A 22,470-nucleotide genomic window follows, 5' to 3' on the forward strand; every position below is an offset into this window, starting at 1 on the left:
CTGGATTTTATTAATAAAAGCATCTAGTTTTCTTCTTTTATTTAACTGATAACATTTTATTCTAACTTCCCCACAGTCAACATTTTTAAGCAGTGTATAAACACTGCAGACATGGTTCAAAGTAAACTTTAACAAGATATATTACTTTTTAAAAACTTTTTTCTTTTACTCCTAAAAGTGTGACTTAGTGTATTTAAAGCATCTATAACTGATGAATAAATATTAAATATGCTTGAGCATTAATTAATAAAAAGTAATTTTCATGTGTAGCCAGAAAGTTTTTATTTTGATGGATGTAAGGCATTAGTACCCAACACCCACTAGGGGTCACTAAAGCTTTACAGAGGTCACAAGGCCAACTTGATTTTAAGAGGTGTACTTAAAAAAAATGTAAATGTTCATTTAATAATAATAATAATAACCATCAGGCCTATACATCAGTATTTCATTCATTTCAGTGAAGAAAACTAATTGAGAATGTTATTTTAAAGTTTGTTATTGAAAATATATACATGTATTGTAAAAGTATGTGTGTATATATATATATGCGTGTTCACAACTTACACTTACACATTTAGGTCAACTGTATAGTTTATCACTTGCTCTGTATTGTTGTTGTTAATGCTTTCATATGAAATTTCCATAAATAGCCAGGAGTTTACTCAATTATAGAAAAGGGATCCCTAAAGGAAAAAGATCAGGAACCTATGATGTACTGCATTATGGTGCTGTTATGTAGCATATTGTGGTTTTGGTTCTGAATCAAAATCCTTCAAATTGAGGAAATGAAAATACCTTGGATTAGTTTATTATTCCCTGGTAAATAAAATTTTGATTTTTAAACCTCAGTCCTCTTTTTGAGAACTTCATCTACCTTTTTAGGCGACTCTCAGTCTACTCACTCCAAGACTTTAGACAACCGCTCTGCTGACTGAGCTAATTCAGAGTGACACTGCTGGAGATTGTCTCTGCAGAGGAGTCCCTCCAACCCCTGCATTACAATGGCATGCTACAACATCTTAAGCTCTGTCACTGTCATCCCACAGAGGCATATTGTCTTGGTTGTAAAGGCTGGGACAAGAATGCTGGCAGAGAAAGACCTGGCTGGTACATCTGTTTTAGCTTTAGCATGGACTGGACAGACTGCTAATTAGTAATTACCAGCTCATTGTTGCCTGGGCTCAGGACACCAGCCAAAAACAATAGAATTACCTATGCAAGGCCCTGAGGGTGTTGTCTGTCCAAGTGTGGAAGAATATGTGGCCAACCCTGTACCAGCCACTTCGAAACCCAGTTGTTTTTTTCCAACACCTTTTTTTCATATTGGGTTAAATAACCTTGTAATATCTGTTATACAGCATCGCCATCACAAAAAATCTATATGCTGACTCAGAAACCACAGAGTGAACCGCCTCCTGATACTGTAATCTACTTCCTCACATCTGTGGAAAAATTGCACAAAATATGTGTTGCCAAAAAAGTATTGGTAATTCATCATTAAATGTGGGTCTCTCTCTCGAAAACCTGAGTCAAACTAAACTGAATTGAATTGAATTATGCTGAAGTGCTGATCATACTTTTCCCAGAGTGTCAAACATATGGCGCCGTGGGCCAGAACTGGCCCTCCAAAGGGCCCAGTCCGGCCCACTGGATGACTTTGCAGACCTATTGTTCATGCACTTCTGAAGGCCTAGAGGTAATGAAGTACTAAACTGACTGAATGTGGAAAAATTGCATCCTATTTTTCTTAAGGCATCTTAGGCTATCTATTGTCTGCTTTGTATGTGGATGTTTTCAGAATTTAGTTCTTTACACTACAAGAAAGTGAAAAAATTGGATGTTTTATTTATAGGTTATTATGTAATGGTTTTACTGGTTGGCCCAGTTAAGATCAAATTGCTCTGTATGCAGCCAATTATGAGCTAAAATGAGTTTGACACCCCAGCTTGAGGCTAAGGGGAAAAGAGAGAAGGTGCTCTCTATCTTCAGAATCTAATCTTGAAGCTACCTCTAGTGGTGGGAAGAAATAAATGCATCAAATAATAATTCAGTTCATGTCAAAAATATCTACGAAATCCAAAACACTGCAGTTTGAAGGGCAGCACTGAGATGTAGCGAGTGCAAGGTGTTGAATTCCCATGTTCAAGCTCATATGAAGGCAAGTCTTCACCACTGACAGGTCCAACAACGATCTTTGTGCTTTGACCTCCGGTTAGAGAGGTATAAACTTTTCACACACAGGTCGAATGGTTCATGAAAAGTTAAAGGGCAGAATTTACAGTTACCCTGCCCCAGCTACAATTTTGATTTCCTCATTTTTAATTCTACTTCTCAACCTCTTAGATCTTTTTCAGGTGTGTGTTGAAATACTTCATTTGACATGTATATAAAGTTTTGTCTGATTTAAATGTTTTTAAATGCTTCCAAATGGACATAAAAAAACATGATCCTAATAAACTGAAATAATAAAAAGCCTACTTCCACACTTTGTGGGTGTGATTAGCTGCTTATTGAGATTATGTCACTTTTTTAATATCTGATTCAATTTTTGAACAATCTTTTCTGAATTCATTTTTGAAAGGCCTGGTACATGGCTTATATGTCCTTTCCAGATTATCATAAAAAATATAACTTTTTTCTTACATTTGGGCAGACTCAAGTGCATATATCGAGTAAAACCAAAAAAAAAGCAAATAAATAAATTAATAAATCCAGAAGGAGAGAAAAAAGGCAAGAAGTAGAAAAAATCATGTCATATCATATATCTGGAATATATCAGGATCACACAGTCACAGAGAAGACTGATATCAGTTGAGACTTAACAATTTTAATATTAACACAGAACTGGTCCGTCTGATCCTCACTTGTTCTACTAAGCAAATATTTGTTAAGATGCTGTTTCCACCATTGCAGCAACTAATTATTTCAGTTCTGGCACATTTGTTTTTGTTAGTGTCTTAAAACTTAACAAGTCACTATCCCCATATTAATAGCATAATATGTTCGGCTTTGGAAGGATTTTATATTTTTTAAAACAGGGTGACAAAGAAATAAAGGACTGGTTTTGAACAGGTGTTTGACAGTACACTTATTTAATGTCAGTTAGTGAGCAAACATCCTGCCACACCTTGATAATAACTGTAACCATCTGCCCTCAGGAGGTGTGGCGTTCAACATTTATAGTTTTCATTGTGTTAAAAACAAGATTCAGGCTTAGTTTTGAAAATTAAACTTCATACAAATAACATTGTGTTCATGGCTAGGGATGTAGCACCAAATACTGGACCAGTCTCTCTGTTGGCCCCCTAACCTTCCTTTCATTATCAAAGTCTCTCTCATGCACCCTTTTTTTTTTCTTCTTTTTTAAAACACAGTCAGATTTCTTTTCTTGCCTTTCCTTTCTTTCTTTTTTGGAACGAGGATTTCCCCTTGACGGGTTAAAAACATGACATTGTACGTGGTGCTCCAGCATCGTTTGCAGTCACTCATTCGGGTTTAGCTGCATTTCACTGAGACAAATCCTATTGCAGGGGCAGACTAAATGAGTTTGTGCTATTAAAAGGTGAGAGGGGCCTTAGAAAACGAATACTATTTTGTTGTACATAGTCCAGTCTCTCAACCGATTTATTTAGACAATTTAATTTAATATGGTACTAATTATTACTACTAACTACTAACTTTTTATTTCAGGCGTTTTGAGGTGGGATTAGAATGTGCTGACCATTGGGGCTCATAGTAATCAGTCCCAATTTTTACCCCACTATGACGCCCCTACTCATGACCCCACATAAAATGATGGAAGGTCGTATACCACATACCAAGAAACAGAGAAGCTATTCATTACCCACAGGCACTCAATGCATTATTTATGAAAACCAGCACTTTTGATTGCAGATGGAAGCTTCCCACTGTGTGTGTCACTCTTGTGAAAAGGCCAATTCGTATGTCTCTGAAGAATCTGTTATTTATTTCTCTGCAGAATCTCCATCTGAGGTGGCAGATGCCTTGATCCGTCCATGTCTCTGAGCACATTTTCACCTTTGTGAAGAGACAAAGGAAAACCCCTTAATCCCTTAAAACCTGAACAAATTGGCTTAGTCTCAAATCAAACAGGTAAGGCAAGGGACAACTTTAGAGGAAAATTATACCCACAATTAGTAAGGAATTAGTAAAATGGTACAAAAAAAAAACAAAAACTGAAAATTGGCATGCAAAAACAGAAAGGACTGACTGAGAAATGACTTGAAAAAATGTGAACGTAATTAACTTTAAACATATAATTATAATTAAATAATTATGTTCTCATATTTTCCCTCCTGTGTGTCTCTCTCTTTTTATTTATTATTTCATAATTTATTTTATTTTATTTTATAATTTTCAGTTAATTTTTTTGCCATCTTTTCCTAATTTCTTGCAATTTTGGGACATCTCTTGCCAAGTTGCTGGTTGCCTATTTAGTTATGTTTTCAAAAGTAATAAAGTGTCAAGGTGTCTGAACGTGACACAAGAAACTGATGCTGATCAAGGTTTCCAAGAGTTAAACGGACAATATGGCAAGTTGATCACAGAAAAGGGACCATTCACAGCTGTGCATTTTATAGCTGAACTGTTGTGATCATCAGATTCAAAAATCTCTTTTGTCACTGCATTATAAATTATAATATTAAAACTTACTAGCATTTTTAAAGGGTATAATGTTTGATTTAGATTTGGCCAGTGGACAAAACAGTTTGTACCCTGGACCACCCTGCTGTGATAAACTTACTATTAGATTTGTAATGATGCAAAAGTGTTCAAATGTTAGTTTTAGTAAGTCAGCATTTGGGGACAAAGCTGTTTGCTTCCATTTTAAGGTGCATAATGACATTTTTTTATGCAAGTGAGGCATTAGTGTAATGTAGAGATTTTGAACTGGGCCTGGAAAATGTTTCACTCCTTTGGCAATTTATCTCTTAACTGCAGTCGAGATCCATCTGCAGTGTGTCAGTCTCTCCCTGTGCTTCACATAAATAAGAATTTATCGACCACAACAAGCGCTCCCTCCCGTAAATTGCAAGTACATCATTTTGCCAGAAGACACAGACATCCATGGTTTTGTTGGACTGCACCTATGTAAATGGTGCTATAATAAGCCTGAAAGTTTGCCGTTACAGTTCAGGCAACAGCAGGTTAGTGAGGACAGTTGACTTGGATGTTTGCCATTATATAAACAGTACAAATGAAGGCTGGCAGACATCCTGCAGTTCAGGTTGGCACCACTGCATACTGTCATATACTTCAGGGAGAGGCCATTATTGTTTTGAGTTTGTAGAGGAAGACAGTGAGGATATAAAGTTGATACAATGTGTTGGATATAGTTGTCAAAAAGTATCCTAAAGACAATGGACCCCTGTGGTAAAAAGAGCACAAAACCCTTTGAGATTCTACTGTAATTAAGTATATCTGCTTGTCAGGGGCAATGCCAACAGAACAACAATCAGCCAAAAGTTAGAGGGCTGGAGGACACATTTATCTGTGGGTGGATGTTGAAAGGCACCCTGTAATGCTCATCCCAATGCCTGCTAGTGTTATTGATAAAATAAGCTCACTGACATATTCCTTCTCCTATCATATTGACTTGTCATACAAAGAAAAAGTTTATATACTATAGTTTTTTTTTTCTTTCTCGAGGCTTAGGCAACATTTTTAAAACTGTAGGCTATTTTTTTCCCAAACTCTGCACCCTAACCACAAACCACACAATGTATGAATGAATTAGTAAGTCAATGCATCTCTTGCAAAAGCAAACAATTCTCCCAAAACTCTTCAAATAAAGTTTTTGCATCAATACAGTACACACGAACCATCATTTGCATAAGCTTGTGAAGCACTGTAGTATAGCCTATGTGTAAAACACTTGAATTTTGTTTCCTCCTTTATGTAAGGCAAAGCAGTTTGGCAGAACGTTGGCAGAACAAGTCATAAACACACGCGCGCATACACACACACAAACAGGTATCCAAACATAACGCAATACAAATAATGTAAGAGGATTTTTTTTTTTACAAATGTTCTAACACTCCATAAACAAAAAAAAGTACAGAGGTAGAAAGCAAAAACATTTTGTAAAAAAAAAAGCAAAACAACAAGTGTTGAAATTAGACCAATTTATTTTCAGTTTTGAAAAAAAAGTGTTAAAATTATTATTTACGGAATGTGATGCAGAGACCATGCATTGTTTGACACAATCAGTACATTAATTGGCTACAAGTGTTAATGGTTTTAAAGATGCTTCAAGAATGTATGCATTCAAAAAAAATAAAATATACGACAGCATTATTTTCAAGTGCCCTAATCATGACAGGGAGTCAGCGTGCCTAACAGAAGGACCCTGAAAACATAGTGACATGTTTTTCTTTTTTGTACAAAAAGATAGACATTTAGGCTACAACATAAATTGATGCAGAAAAGGCACAAAGTCTGCATAAAGATCACCTGAATTTAGGAGAAGTGTCTGATGCCAACAATTTTCTGAGGGCCCCCACCTCTCACGCCCCTGTGTGGCGGAAGGTGTGTAGCGCCACCCTAAGATAGGCTATAATACTCCCATAACACCCCCACCCACAGTATCTTTTAAACACATGCAGGCAAGCGTTAGCTACACGTAGAAAACGCCTCAACAGCTCCATTTGTATGAAAAGATGCTTGAGTCGCTTTACCTGCTCAGTGTAGTTTTTTAAACACGGGAACGCGCCTGCGTGCTCGCGCTCTTTAACAAACAGGTGCGCTCAGCTCACAAGAGGACACACAACAGGTAAAGGTCGAGTCTTTGCGTGAATAATGAAAGTAAAAGAAACATCTAAAACCGATTCGCTGTTGTTGTGATAATGCGGGGCGCGCTGTGAGTATTTACAGCAAGTTATAACCGTTTTGGGGAAGTTAAAAGACTTGAATTCGCCGGAGTAGAAAACAATAGCTAATGCATCCAGCTAGTGTAGTGAGCAGCAGAAGCGGATTGTTAGATACGTTTTCATTTTTTACAAGTCGATATAAATGCAGGGGGTGCTCACAACATTAAAATGTGTGGTTTTGCAGCAACAGGTGTCTATTTTTAAGAAGCATAATGAATTCCCTCGTTTTTTAACGGCAGCAGTGGGGTGATATGACGGAGACGGCAGAGACAATCAACATGGAGGACTTCTTCAAAACGGTAAACCTCAAACAGCGTAGTTCTGTTTTTGTCTTCTTGTTATTCACAGTTTTAGCCTCATGTACGCGTTTCTATGTGTGTACAGGTGGGGGAAGTGAGAAGCCTCATTGAAAAAATCTCCAGCCAAGCAGAAGAGGTGGAGAAGAGACATGGCGTCATCCTTTCCACTCCAAACCGAGACAAGGGTAAATAAACACAGCGCCATCATCGCAGATAAATGTGCATTTCCCGTCGGAGCTGTTCCCAACAAGCTGTCAAATTATAGAAAATATAAATGTGATGCTTTTGCTGTTGTACTGATGCTCTCAGAGATGTAACTCCTCCTTCAGGTCACACAACACTGAAAAGACAAACAAACAAAACCACCAAACAGCCTTTGACAAACACACCTGGGTCTCTTTATAGTAAGGTAACAGGTATAATATGGTAATACAAATCTCTTGGAAAAATATAAATTGTTTTGGTGTGTTTGTATTGTTATGCTGCTAATATGAACAGAGTTATTTTTTAAAAAATTAAACTAAACATTTTAATAAACAAAAATGAAAAATATAATAAAAACAAACATTATGAAAAACTATAATAACATTGTGCATATAAAGTCCAGCTATTCCTTAACCGATTGTCATCTTTGACTATGTACATCCTGAAGTTGAGGGATCATCAAAGTTATTACAGGAAATGCAAGTTATATAATGCTGAAATTATTCCTTTTATGAAGTGAACTTCTGATCTTCTCAGGAAAAAAATACGAGCTGGAGCAGCTGAACAACGACATTAAGAAAAACGCCAACTTGGTCCAAGCCAAGTTGAAATGTGAGTTGTGATCGTTTTTCTTTTTCTCTTTCTTTTCTTTTTAATCCTTGAAAAGTGTGCTTTTGCATATCAGATACTGATTTTTATTATATGCTTATACTGTAATTGGGACAGTAACAGAACTGGTGCAGACGTGTAAAATTCTTGTGGATATGTGGCTTCGTAACATTGTTTGAAACAATTAGAGAACTAGTGTGCAGAACATTGCTCTTCCACAAATTCTGGGAGTGCAGAGTTCATGACAGATTTGACATGCAAATTGACAGAAAAGGAAGGCTACTGTACTTCAGTCTACTGGTCACCAGTAAACACTGATTAATGAAGGTGCAAATAGTAAAGAAACATCACTGTCTGAGTCAGACAGTTAGGGTGTACTGGGGTCCTTGACTTCCTTGAAAGTTTGTAAATTTGAGGAGAAATTCATCTTGAAAGTTTTTAAAAACAAACAGCGAATATTTATACACAATTGAAACATGTTCAAACATTCAAGCTTCGCTCTCTTTTTAATCGTTGTCTGTCTGTGAACCTCTGTAAGTCCTTCTACTAATCATTATTCAAATTCCCAGTTTTGTAAGAGTAATTAACCATGGTCCATTTGTCAAACTATGCTGTGCTGGGTCATTGAACAGGAGGGCATTGGTTCTAGAAAGTCCTTGAAAAGTCCTTGAATTTGTTGTTTAGGAAGCCACGGACACCCATATTTAACCAACATGTTTCCTGTGACTGTGACAGAGTTGTGAATAGTGTGTTTGTTTTTATATGAGATCCGTCTTATGTGTTCTTACAGCAATGCAGGAGAACCTGCCAGTGGATGAAAACAGTAAAAGACCATCAGTAATTCAGCGTATTCAGAAGACACAGGTCTGACAATACATTTATTTCCTGTACTAAGTCAGGTGCATAAAGTCGGTCAACTCTGAGTTTATTATAAAGGAGGCCACAATCTTTTCTCATCTAAAAGAAAATATTGCTGACAGTGATCTGTGTGCTTGATTTATGTCTAAATAATTCCTTTCATTTGTGGTTTATAATCTGATTTTACTTTATATTGAACAGCACTCACACCTGACCCGGTGCTTTGCTGAAGTCATGAGGGGACACCATAAAGCACAGGTCTCCTTCAGAGAGAAGTGCAAGGCACAAATCCAGAGACAGCTGGAGATTGGTGAGTTGCCAAAAACAAATAAAACCAAAACAAACACTTGTCCCCCCCACACACTCACTTGGCTCAGTGTTGTGTAAATGGACTTTATACCATACACCTAGATCTTATCATGCCAGTACAGTTACTGCATTTTAGGGATGAAGGAGCAGCTGTCAACTCTTTATTAGCAAGATTTGTAGATATGTTTTTGTACTAATAGCTCATCAAATAGTCAGAGATCATTTAATATTTGGTTCTAATAATTATTATTTATATTCAGTGCTTTGAGATAGGAGTTCAGAATTACATTTTTTTTATCCATCAAACTACTTTTCTCTTCATATTACGCACACTGTGGCTCGATTTGGGTTAAGAGATGGACACAGCATTAGAGAAGAGTGGAGGAGTATTCACGCCATCCTGTGGTGAACACCCAAACACAAACTGTGCACTTCTGTTGGCTCATCTGTGAAGAGACAACAGAGAAGAGTGTAAATGTATTAATGCCAAAAGATTAAAGCCTACACACTTTTGTAGTAAAATTATGTGTCTGATATGACCAACTTTTACACCCTCAATCATTGCCAAAAAATCTTTTTTTCAACTCATCAGTTTTGTCGCTGTTTCACAGTGAATAAAGTGACTACAGATGAGGAGCTGGAGGAGATGCTGCACCGTGACAATCTTAGCATCTTCATATCTGATGTAAGTAGATTTTCATTTAGTTCTGAGCTACACAGAATGACTATGTGCTAGTTGCTACAGGGCTCCTGCAGTTCTTAAAAAAGTCTTATAAGGCAATGAACCCATTAATGTGAGAATAAGCTCTTAATTGGTATTACATTGTCTCAAATTGATCTTAAAGATTTAGAATTGTGTTTTCTCTAACGTTCCACTGTAAAAAAATTATTTATTTCATTTTTTTAAGTAATTTAAGCAAAGCCTCGCACATTGACATTACCCAGTTCAGGATAGCAAAACCAACAGCACTCTTTTGTTTCTGACTGGGATGCTCAGGGCAGAGGATTCACCGTCTGCCAGCTAGCTGTCATTTTAAGCTGAGCGATAAAAGGAAGTAAAAGTTTTCAGAAAACTGCCAGTTAACCAAGATCTCACTGCATGGCTGCAACTGGTACATGGAAATGCATAGGAGGCTTGATGTATGTTGTGCAACATGTTTTTCAAACTCTGTGTGATGGCAGTGAAATCCCACATGCAGAGTAAGAAACACAAAATTTGTGCGAAAAAAAAAGAAAGAAAATTGTGTCATGATGAGCAGTTGATCAAAATATTTCCTAACCAAAGGTAATTGATGTCAGTTCTTTTTTTCTTTTAGTTTTTTCTTTTTTGTTGTTATTGTTTTGGTTATTGTAAAATTGATCTCACATTTAATTACAAGTGGCATTAAAAGTCTTGCATATAACAGGTAATACCTCTGTAGATTTGTCCTTGTTAACAACAAACTAGATATGCAGTTGGAATATAATGTGAAGCTAATTAGATGATTGATTTTAATGCTACTTGTGCACCTTTGCTACTACAGATCAACTCTGACACTCAGATTTCAAGCCAGGCTCTGAGTGAGATTGAATCCCGTCATCAGGACATCGTCTGCCTCGAGTCCAGCATCAGAGAGCTGCACGAGATATTTGCTGACACAGCCATGTTGCTGGAGATTCAGGTAAGACAGTTGCCTCATTTGGAAACATTACTCAGGACTGATATAAACAGGGGTCATGGGAAACTTAGAAAAGTCATGGAATTTCACAATCACATCTCCAGGCCTGGAAAAGTCATGGGATTAGTAAAAATCATTAAAAGTTTTGTAAAAGTCATGGAATTTTGTGTGTAATTAATTATTTGTTACAGTAATCATCCAGGGATAACCTTCCACATAATGTAATATAATGGCAAATTTATTTTTTTGTTGACATAATGTAGCTTTAATGTGACTTCATTTAGAGCTACACAGTAACTTGTCTTAGTATCAACATTGCAGTGTGAAATAGTTGCATCAAAGGACCTGCAATGTCAAGTCTGGCAAATTCACTCAAATAACTTATTGCTGCTTGATACAAATTTAAAAAAAAATGCACGGTTCTCATTTTTTACCAAAGTCCTCATTGCCTTCTTCCGCCATGTTTTCAAAGAAATCAAAACAATTTGCTCTGAGTTTAAAGGTTTGAATGCTTGTGAAAGGTGGCTTAAAACAGCACAAGAAAGTGATGTCACTCCAGGTATCAAAGGTTGAGACATGTTCGAAATTTGATTCTGAGCCTTTGAAAAGTCATGGAAAGGTTTTGAAATTTTGTCCATGAGAAAGTGTGGGAACCCCGTATAAATGTAAATAGTGCTGTCAAGGGACGTACATCCTCACTGGTGTTAATTATGCTTTCCTTCTATCAGGGGGAGTTGATCAACAACATAGAAAAGAATGTGACAAGTGCTGCAGAGTATGTAGACATGTCCAAAGCGGAAACCTATAAAGCAGTCACGTACAAGAAAAACCCATACAAGGTAGCATCTCTCCCGAGTTTCTTCAAGCCTTTCAAAAGGAAAACCACGGCTAAAACTGCTACTGATCAAAACACCTCAGACTTAAACCATGACTGAGCTCCTGAACCTGTTTGAACAGCGACTGCACCAAACATCCTGATCAACATCAAAGCCCACGCTCGCTGGAACTGTACTTTTCATCTGATTTATTGTACAGTTCCTGTCCGCCCCCTCAAACGCCTTCTAAGGGATAATGAAGAAGCTGTTATTTTTAACGAAGTGAGTTTGAACTGGCGTGATAACAACCTGTCAACTGAAAGTTGTCAAGATGCTGTGGACGAGCCCTGCGAGCCGGCCTCTGAGGCTAACTGTGGACTGTCAAAAGAACAAATGCAGCATACAACCTAAAAAAAAATTTGAATTTTAACTTAGTTGTCAATCAATGTTTACTGACTCTCAATCCTGACACTTTAGGTGTCAAATATGGCATTGCAATAATACAAAACATTTTTAAAACACTAACTCAAGCTACCTTTTTAGATGTACAAATCCTTCTGGATTAATCTATTCGTTATTCACTCATTCACAGTTTGCTGTTGTTCACCTGAGTGGCCAGTAGGTGGCATAACAACATTAACAACTCTGAACCAGCATCACTTAACCTTCCTTTCTCTCTGCAAAACGCAATATAATCTAATGCCATCATGTTTAATATGCAGAGTGAATTGTCTGTAATGTTTGTAATGTTTCTGTAAGACCATGAAAATCCAAAAATAAACCTATGTGCTACTTTACTTATCTGTTACTGGTGCTTTACTGTAATGTTTGAATTAAAGAGGGACAGGATTGTTGTGACTACACATACTGGAATCAATCATGTGTTGTGTACAAAAATATACTCAGAGGTCTAAAAGTTCAACCAACCCCACCCCAAAAACTGTGGTTCTTAAAATACAGGGAAAGCAGTATTTAAAGGACCTTTAAAGATGATGCACATACAGATGGGTGATACTAAAGAAAAAAATCAACAAAGTTTCTTTAAGGGTAAATTCTGTCATTTTTAACCTGGACTCTGTTTTTCCATGTTTTTGTTTTCCAAGTGACTAATGGGAACCACATTTTCTTTTTAAATTGGTTGAGTGCTGAGCTAGAAGCAGGCTACAGTATAACTATTCAGGGCATGTGAACGTTGTCAATTAATGTCCACTAAAAGTGTTTGTTTTGGCCACTGACATGCTCAGACAATTATTCTAAGTGTCTGACAACATTATGAAAATGACCCTGCAGAGGTGGACCTTTATGTTAAAGATTAGGTTCCTTTTTGTTTAACAAGAAACAGACCCAAAATGGTTGTCGCAAAGCCAACCAGTCTCCATTTTAAAAAAACAGTTATGTATCATTGCTGCAAAACACCCTTTATTCAAAGTTGACAAAACACAATAAAACATCTTGATTCATCTTTCTACTTTTCCAACAATCATGAAGTCTGTTTTGACAGAGAAGAAATCTAAACTCACCCAGTTAGTTGTAAAAATATTGTACCTCTATACAAACTAAAATCACTTTCTATTTTAAAAAAGCCTGGTGGGTTTGGTGATGAAGATTTCAGGATGTTTCTGGGTTAAAAAAAAAAAAAAGGGATCTTACTCTTTAACATAAAGGCTTATCTCTCTAGGTATCGATTCTATAATGTTGTGAGGCACCTAAAATAAGAACAGGGTTCCCACAGACATGGAAAACCTGGAAAAGTACTGACATTTCACAATTTCATTTTCCAGGCCTGGAAAAATCATTGCAAGTTTCGAAAAAAGTCACGTAACTTTGTTATGTGTAATGAAATTGTTACATACAAGTGCTTGTATGACTGTGCCCACAGTTATAGGTGTTTTAAGTGAATATGATGGGATTAGAGAAGGTTCCTGGTTTTCATACAATAATGAACGTTTACAGTACAATATACTATACAAATGTGTTTGTGTTATGTGTTGTGAATGGTTCCGGCAATTTTATTATGGACCTGTGAAAAGTCATGTAAAAGTTTTGAAATTTTGTCCAAGAAAAAATGTGGGGACCCTGTGAATATTTGAGCCTGTCAATAGCCAAAAAAAAGCACTTTTAGTGGACATAAATCGTGATTACATTGCATCCTTTTTCACCACTACCTTCTGCAGATTTTTTACACCCTGCATGGATTTAGAAGTGTTGTGTCATAAAGTGTGGGAGCATTACAGGGAATAATCTGTTAGCATTTTTTGAGAAGACAGCATAAATCGACAGAGTACCTGCTGCAGCGCACTCACACAAGCATTGGACCAATTTCAAAAAAATGTCCCCATTAGTCACTTAGACACAAATACATGAGAAAACAGGGTCCAGGTTGAAAAATACAGGACTTACCCTTTAAGTTTGGCTACCACAAACTAAAAGAACAACCTCAGCTCTTCAGCTGGAGGGATGGTTATCTTCCAAAACAACAATAACATGTTTCCTCATTCAGTGATTTGATGATAATGGTGGAGAGCGCTCTGTAACATCAATCCAAAATCTTACAAAGAAGTGGTGACTGCAAAGGTCATAGCATATCATTTACATAATTTTCATATTCATTCAACCCTTCAGCGATGCATTGTGTCCTGATGGAGGCATTATCCTCCTGAGAGATCACTTCCTGACAGGAAACGTTTCATGATAGAATTAAGCTAATCACTCTTCAATCCCAGGGAAATGCCACCTATATTGAAGTGTATGCATTTGTTATTCAGGTCTGTCACCTGTATGTAGCTTATGAATGATAATTAATTGCTATCAATTATTCTCTGCCAGTGTGCCTCTACCTGTGATGGGGGGGAACAGGCAAAAACTCTCTGACAAGGTCTTTCCTGCATCATGGGAAAACTGCCAGAATGAACCCACTGACTTCACTCTGTCTCCGCCCCCTCCACCCCCGCCTCTCTGCCTCTGGGATAAGATTTCACAGCACCTTTGCGCTTTGCTGAAACCACTGATTTCCAAATGGGAAACAGGGAGGAATAATAGATAAGGTCGACGGTGTAATTTGAAGAAAGAAAAATGAGAAAGCGACATGATGAATTAAACACACACAGGCTTATATGTAAAAACATGGTTTCTTTATTGGTTGTGCCGGGGTGGTGAGGCCGTAGACATCGGGCTTGACCACAATTTAAAAGGGCTGAGTGATGTGTGGCTGTATTCTTTGTTTGACGGCTCATCTCTCTGACAGAGCTGGAAATCTCCAAAAAGAACCATGAAACATTTCCCCAGTTGGAATGGACTACAAAAATGGAGAAATGGATGGGAGGAAAGGTTAAAGGGGGGAACAGTCTCTTTCTCTGCCTCCTCACAGAGCCTCCACAGCAGGTTTACTTCTTGGCTTTGCCCTGGGCGGCCACAGCCTCCATGGCTTTCTTCACGGTTTCCTCATCACCGAGGAAAGACATGGGCTTTACTGGCTTCAAGTCAGCGTCCAGCTCGTACACGATTGGGATTCCTGTGGGCAGATTCAGCTCCATGATGGCTGCATCAGACATACCTGGGAAGACAGAGCAGATGGGTAGACGCACAGACCAGCAGACATGTAATTGATACGTTAAAAGGCTGTCTGGGGCTCAGCTAGGCCGACAGGAAGGACAAAGATCTTACATAATAAAAGCAATCAGCACTTTGCTTCATACCTGATTGTATTTTGAACACAGCAATCTGTATTTTATAGTCCAAGAAACTTGATATACTTCTTTCTCTTGGCCCTAACACCCACCAGTCCTATTTGACATTTACTATTGCCCTTTAGGCCCCCTGGCTGTAAGACTCCCTTATCCATGTCTGGCCACTCCTCGAAAAAAGTCCAACCTTTCTACAGAAAGGTCGTGACTGTAACGGGAACCACACTCATGACCCTCTCTCCTGTCCCTCAGCTGAGTCCCTGCATGCTATTTTTATGCTCTGTAATCCACAAGTGTGTGTGTGTGTGTGTGTGTGTGTGTGTGTGTGTGTGCTTGCAAAGACAAGTGTCTTGTATGCAAATGCAATGACAGATATTTCCAAACTGAAATATTTGGCTGTTTGCCATTTTCAGGGTTTTCATAGATCCTTAAAAAGTCATAAAAGGCATTAAATCAATTTATCTAAAAATTAGGCCTTAATTGGTGTTTAAAAAAAGTCATAAATCAATGTTTAAAAAATGCTAACACATGGAAATTAGCATCATAAAATCTCAAAATAATTGATAACTTTTTAAAGATATGTATATTTTTACTGAATGCCTCACCAAAAAAATATGTTTTATCTTACAATAGATATCTGGGTAAATTTGTCCCTACCATAAGTTATTAATGTTTCTTTCTTTAATTTCATAAAATTATTCTTAAATTTTTTTTTAAGGAGCATTTAAAAAGTCTTACATCCCTCTTGCTTAAAGCTATAGGAACACTGCATTTTGTTTTGTTTGATCAATTATTCTTTTCACTGCAGACCTTTTTTTTATTTTGGTTTCTTTTTATAAAGTTTTCTCCACCTACAATCTGTGACGCTCACCCTCTAAGTGCTTGACGATGCCACGGAGGCTGTTGCCATGGGCGGCGATGATAACGTTCTTTCCCGCCTTGATTTCAGGGGCAATGACGTCATTCCAGAAAGGCAGGGCGCGGGCGATGGTGTCCTTCAGTGACTCACATGTGGGGAGCTCACCGGGCTTCAGATTCTTGTAGCGCCGGGACTAGAAGGTAGTAACAATAGAAAATAGTTTACTCCCACAAGAACTGACATAACTTACATAACATGGGAGCACTGTAAATGTCAGTTGCTGCTTTAGTCAACACCTCCTCTCCCTCAGCTGTCTCACCTCACTGATGATTTTGTGGTAAGGGTGGTCCTTGTCCATGGGTGGAGGTGGGATGTCAAAGGAACGACGCCAGATCTTCACCTGCTCCTCGCCGTGCTTCTCAGCCGTCTCGGCCTTGTTGAGACCAGTGAGGCCTCCGTAGTGACGCTCGTTCAGACGCCAGGTACGAATCACAGGCAGCCACATCTGGTCTGTGCCCTCCATGATGGTCCACAGGGTCTTGACGGCACGTTTCAGCACAGATGTGTAGCACACATCAAACTTCATGCCTGCCTCCTTGATAGCCAGGGCTCCGCGCTTGGCTTCCTCCATACCCTTCTCACTGAGGTCAGCATCGAACCAGCCGCAGAAGCGGTTCTCCTGGTTCCAGGCGCTCTCACCGTGGCGCACGATAACCAAGCGATGGACAGCAGCCATGTTTACAGTGTGTTTAACTTAGCACAGTTCCCTCAGCCCTTCTAAGTTGTGCACACACTGGCTAACCAACAGTGAGGCCAGAGCATCATACCACACTCTTTTTATAGCAGCGTGGATAGTGACAGAGCAGAGCAGACAGGCCTCCTTTACTCTCCACCTGTGAGAGACATACATGCTCTGATGGACACACATGCCCGGCCAATAGAAGCAGACTCCTGCTGGGCTGGAGGGACATGTGGTGGCTGGGAAGGCCAGAGGTCAGACATAAAGCCAAAATAGCAACATGACTTTTAAACTGAGGTGTGTGGAACAAAAGTGTAAAGATCAGAGTTAACTGCACAGACTCTGAGATGAAGAGTTTCATCACTGAGAGAGAAACTGCAGCTCATTACACCAGCTGGGCTGCACCAACACGGATTAGTTTAATCTAAAATAAACTCTAACCAGAGTTTAGTGAAACTTGGTTTAAAATGATTAAATCCAGATTTAAAATTAAGCAGAGCTTTTTTTCACAAAAAAAACCCAAAATAAATAATTTATCTCAGTTTAGCAAAGCCAAGTTTATTTATTTACACAGAATTTAAATTAGTTAATTAGTGTTAACTGTTTAAATAGCTGCTTTTCATTTTAAGATAGTTTTTAAGTTCGGTGCCACAAAATTAAAACTTGAACCATAATTTAATCAGGTTTAAAAGTTAATCCTTGTTGGGGCATCCAGCTACTATATTAGTTTGTATATTTAGTAAATATCACATTTGTTCACAGGGCGTTTGCTGTGTGTTAAACAATGGCAGTTACGCCCATACAGGCCCTCTCAGTTTCAGCACTGTGGTAGGGGTTAACATGACATGTTGCCAAAACACAGCTGAATTAACAGCTGCGTTAAGTTTGCACCCATGTGCTTTTTCTTACTGTACATGCAGCAACACAATGATGCAGCTAACTGAGCACTGCAGCTGCAGCTACTACTCTTGACACTACAGATAACAATCATTGTGTAACTGGGTGTCAGGTATCACTTCAATTCAGTGCATTTTAAGACCTTTTCGAGATCATTTAAAACAAATAAAACTGAATTTGGGACAAACATTTTTTTCTTATTCAAGCATTGCAGGTTTAAGTACTGATGTAAGTAGTATGTAGTCCCATGTAGAGATAGGTTTTATGGAGAATACTGTTATAAAGTGCGAGTTAGATTAGTCTACATTTTGCCAACAGGTAAATGCAAGTATGTTTAAAAAAAAAAGCTTTAGTGGTAGGTTTAAAGATATTTAATATCAGAAATGTTTGACTCATTCATTTTGACAAAAAGAAAGTAATGCTTGTGTCAGTTAAGACATGACATTTAAAATTAGGAAATGCTAATTACTTTTAAGGCCTAATGAATATAATTTAAGCCATTTTAAAACCTTACAGGACCTACACACACCCCTTTACAATGAATGAATGAACTTTTTATTATTATGTAATGCAAAACAAGCCTGCGTTGCCTTGCAAAACACCATTTAATCCAACAAGCAAATACAAGAGTCCGGCAAACATGTTTTTAGACAATATAAAAAAAAATGAAGCAAACAACAAAAGCATAATCATATCATCATTTTTTTAAAAAGCCTTCACAGAGACATTAACTGCATAGCACTGAAACAAATCAAAATAAGTATTAATTAAACGTTAAAATCGATCTTGCGTGCTTTTCCATGTTTTTGCGATAAAGTTGGCAAACTTAAACTTCCATTCTACCTGATGATAATCTGAGCACTGGATTATGTCAGGGTTTAGAAGAACTATTTCATGGAATATTAGCTCTCTTAAGTCATCATAATTTATACAGTATACAGTCTAAAAAAAGGGGGCCAGAGGGAGAATACCAGCTGAATTGGGGGAGAGAAAAAAAGTAAGGATGCAGTAATAACAAAAGACATAAAATCAATGTATAGAAGTTTATCAGTTTAAAACAAAGTTCATTAAATCCTGAAAATTCATCCTGAAAAGTCATCCTAGCAAATCATTATAAAGTCTTTCTTAAATCTGAAAGAGGGATTTAAAGTGCTATTTCTGTCCACCACCTCTGGGAGGTGCTCTAGGATAATTTACACAAATACTTTTTAACATGCGCCATGCAACATGACACTCTGTATCAGGTAAGACTGAGAAAGCCTAGCATTTTATGTCAAAGGAGTGAAGTTTTAGTAAGACACTCTTATATTATGTCATATGCCCTAGCAGCTGTATATGCTATACAAGCAGAGAGCTGACTGCAAACCAAAAGATTCAAGTTTTGCCCTCTGACAGGAAACTGCTCTGTCTCAGTATTACTGCAACATACTTTTATTATACTTAATGATTGCAGTCAAGTCTCGAGTTGAGAAATATCTTGTGTTCCACCCTACTGGAAATATTATATGCCACTGAGACAAATAATCGAAGCTGAATATTCTGCAGTATCCTTCATGAAATTTAATGTTGGGAAGCACTCGAACTTATAGGATGGAGATAAAAGTGCTGATAAAGCTCGGAAACTAAGCCGCAGTGCCAAAGCTGTCAGGCAAAGTCAGTGTCCCCTGCCACTCCCAATCAAATTATCATACATAGATAGAAAAAAAAATAGAAATACAATAGTCTGAAAATATGATATTAATGGAATTCCAGGCGTGACGCCAAACAGCATCATGTGATCCTGATAAGGGGTAAGGTTACTGTTGAGTGGGAACTAACAAGGATGATGCTGCAGGAAAAACACTGGATGTGCCTTTTTGTGGCTGCATCAATGTGGTTCTATGGGGAATTAATTAACGTTAACAACATTAATATGAAAACACCGTTTTCAGAGCTGGAATAAAGGAGAATTTATACCTAGCTCTGCTGCCGGGTTTTTGTGCTATGGGACATTTACTGTTCAGCATCTGTAGAAAACTATTTCCCAGCAAAAGAAGATCTGATAAATAAGATGTATGCTTCCTGCCAACAAAACTGCTGACGGGTAAAGTTACAGAGCCGCTGTTGAACATACTGCAGTCAAACATCATGGGCGGATTTTGAGACAATTGGCCCCTGGGCCCAGATACACAAAAGGGCCCACCACCTTTCCTACATAGGAGCAAGACACACAGACTTGGGTCGGTTTTGTCTCCTTTTATTTTCTGTTTTGCTTCTTTTTCTAGTTGTTAACCATCTTCTTGAAACAATTTTTGTCTGTTTGAGGAATATTTGTCTTTGTTTGGGTCGTTTTGTGACCCTTTGTGGTTGCTTTGTGTGTCTTTGTAGTTCCTTTGCATATCTTTGCAGTTGTTTTGTGTCTCTTTGAGGTCATTTTGTGTGTGTTTGGGGTATGTTTGACTTTTTTTGGTCATTATGTGACTCTTTGTATATCTTTTTGATCATTTTTTTGTCTTTTTAGATATATTTGTGTCTCTTTGAGGTATAATTGTGTCATTTTTGGAGATTTTTTTACTCTTAAGGGTATAATGTCCTTCTGGTTGTTTTGTGTCTATGTTGTTCTTTTGCATTTTTTTTTTTTGGTTGTTTAGTGTCTCTTTGAGGTAATTTTGTGTCTCTATGAGGTATATTTGTGTCTTTTGTGTTTGTTTTGTCACTTTGTAGTCTTTTTGTGTCTCATTGTAGTTCCTTTGCATCTCTTCGTAGTTATTTTAAGTCTCTCCCTGGTCAGTACATCTTAATTTGAGTGATATTTTTCTGGTGAACGCCAGGGGGACTAGAAACTTTGGATCCTTGGGCCTGCAGTTAGGGCATTCCGTAATCCATTCATGTAAAATATATAGCAACAAAATAGCCATATATTTTATTCAGCAGTTGGTGGAGATCAATTAGGTGGAGTAAAAATTAGACTTACATCCCTTTGTTGGCAGAAATAAGTCAGAGCTTGCTCTTTTAAACCATTAAAGTCGAGTTTGAGTTTACAGTGGGCCAAGTGTAATGTTACACTGGGTTCTGGTGCATTGTATCCAGCTGAGGTAGTGTTTATTTTTAAGATCAGTATACCTACAGAGGCTGTAAGTACTGAGTGTAAAAGCAGTGCTGAAACTGCGTGATGCAACACAGAGCAAACGTTTGTTGTGTTTTTGTGCCTGGCTCAATGTTATTTATGTCTTATTGAATGTGAAACAGTGTATACCTTGTGATGCAGGAATCTTAACACCAAAGAAATTTACTTAAAGCTCATTCTGTTCTATGTCCTGAAATTGAAAGCAGGAAATATTATTAATGGATGTTGCTGTGTGTCTGTCAGCTTATTATTATTGTTGCCCCTAGTGGTCAAAAGGTGATTAATAATGTGCATATTAAGTGTAGATAAATGCTATTTATGGCCATTTAACTTGACCACCATTGCAACCAAACATAGGCCAATTCCAGTGAAACAGTGACCCTCTACAGCCTTGTCTTATCTGTGTTAAAGGAAAGCTGCCTTAACCCTCAAATGACCATTTACATATCAATTACTCAATCTGTTCCACGTTGAATTCATGAATAAAAAATGTTTTGCTTGCAGCTCCTGGTGAACAAAGAGTTCAAAAATGGTTAAAGTACTTAGTGAATTCATAAACAACCAAACTATATCAACATATAAGTTTACTTACAAACTGTCACACTTCTTGCAGTAGAAATCCAACTCTCATTTGTTCAGTCATATGCTCAGTACTTCCCAAACAGATAGTGCTGTCAGATGGAATAGGTGCGATTAAAAGTCACACCTATATGTCTGCAAAGCCAGACTCCACTGACAAGACTAGTAACTTTGCCTTGCTGAACACAGGAGCTGATGTTCAACTGCTGCCTGGATTAGTGGTTTGTTTTCATTATTGTGTAACTTTGGTGTTTTAAAGAGTAAGTTTGGCTTCACCAAAGTCATATAATAACACAAACAAACTACAGATTAAGGCAGTGGTGGACCAGCAGCTCCAATGTTACATGAGGTAAAATGATTGTTTTTGTTAATGGAGCCTAGCTTTGAATCAAACAAAGATAATTCATACTTTAGTCTGAGTTCTCAGTCAAAAAGGGCTGTCTGTTAGGGAAGCACTGAGCATACAACTTGATTAATGAGACTTGGATTATACTACATGAATAATGTGAGAGTTTGTACATAGATTTTTAATGTAGTTTTGCTGTTTTTAAATGTGCACCCCTATAACCTCAATTCATCAAGAATTTTTTGGAGTCTTTGTTCATGGTGGAGGCATTTGAGAAAAGCAGTTTTGTTCATGTATTCGGCTTAACATGAGGTGAGTAACTGATGTACAAATAATCATTTGGGGTGGTAAATATTCCTTTAAGACATATAAAATGAGCTATATCTGCATGTACACAACAACAAGAGAACAACTGTCTGTATATTGAGGTTGGAAGACTTAAACAATGGATGTTGTGCACCACAAGATTGCTGTTTTTAACAGTTGTGTGATGCTGTCATTAGTTTGGCCTTGATGCCTGGAGTTACTAGGACTATTAATAGTTATAATTTGATTCTCAGACTAAGGCTGAGCTTTTATGTTAATCAGCTTCACAAGGAGAACAAGCAACAACCAAGAA

The 22,470-nt window shown here is 37.7% G+C and overlaps 2 protein-coding genes across 5 annotated transcripts; one reads left to right on the forward strand and one right to left on the reverse strand.

The window, feature by feature from the left end:
- The first annotated feature begins 6,589 nt into the window (after window positions 1-6,589).
- Window positions 6,590-12,439, forward strand: LOC121959832 (syntaxin-2-like). 4 transcript variants are annotated; one of them, XM_042509343.2, is made up of 9 exons: window positions 6,590-6,793; window positions 7,133-7,189; window positions 7,275-7,374; window positions 7,931-8,005; window positions 8,793-8,866; window positions 9,062-9,170; window positions 9,781-9,854; window positions 10,693-10,830; window positions 11,556-12,439. In XM_042509343.2, exons 2-9 carry the CDS (start codon window positions 7,142-7,144, stop codon window positions 11,760-11,762), a joined length of 825 nt encoding a protein of 274 aa, XP_042365277.2. In that variant the 5' UTR covers window positions 6,590-6,793; window positions 7,133-7,141; the 3' UTR covers window positions 11,763-12,439. The 4 variants fall into 4 exon arrangements, with proteins under 4 accessions (XP_042365277.2, XP_042365276.2, XP_042365279.2 ...); XM_042509342.2 differs by having other exon boundaries at window positions 6,591-6,793; window positions 7,130-7,189; XM_042509345.2 differs by having other exon boundaries at window positions 6,788-6,880.
- A 2,312-nt stretch (window positions 12,440-14,751) lies between these two features.
- pgam2 (phosphoglycerate mutase 2 (muscle)) lies at window positions 14,752-17,013 on the reverse strand. The gene is made up of 3 exons (XM_042509383.2): window positions 16,504-17,013; window positions 16,197-16,377; window positions 14,752-15,195 (listed from the first exon to the last, which is right to left on the reverse strand). Exons 1-3 carry the CDS (start codon window positions 16,918-16,920, stop codon window positions 15,026-15,028), a joined length of 768 nt encoding a protein of 255 aa, XP_042365317.1. The 5' UTR covers window positions 16,921-17,013; the 3' UTR covers window positions 14,752-15,025.
- Window positions 17,014-22,470: the final 5,457 nt, after the last annotated feature.

The sequence above is a fragment of the Plectropomus leopardus genome, chromosome 20 (assembly GCF_026936395.1).
Source record: "Plectropomus leopardus strain MGB_pleo_1.0 chromosome 20, ASM2693639v1, whole genome shotgun sequence".
Lineage (NCBI taxonomy): Eukaryota > Metazoa > Chordata > Actinopteri > Perciformes > Serranidae > Plectropomus > Plectropomus leopardus.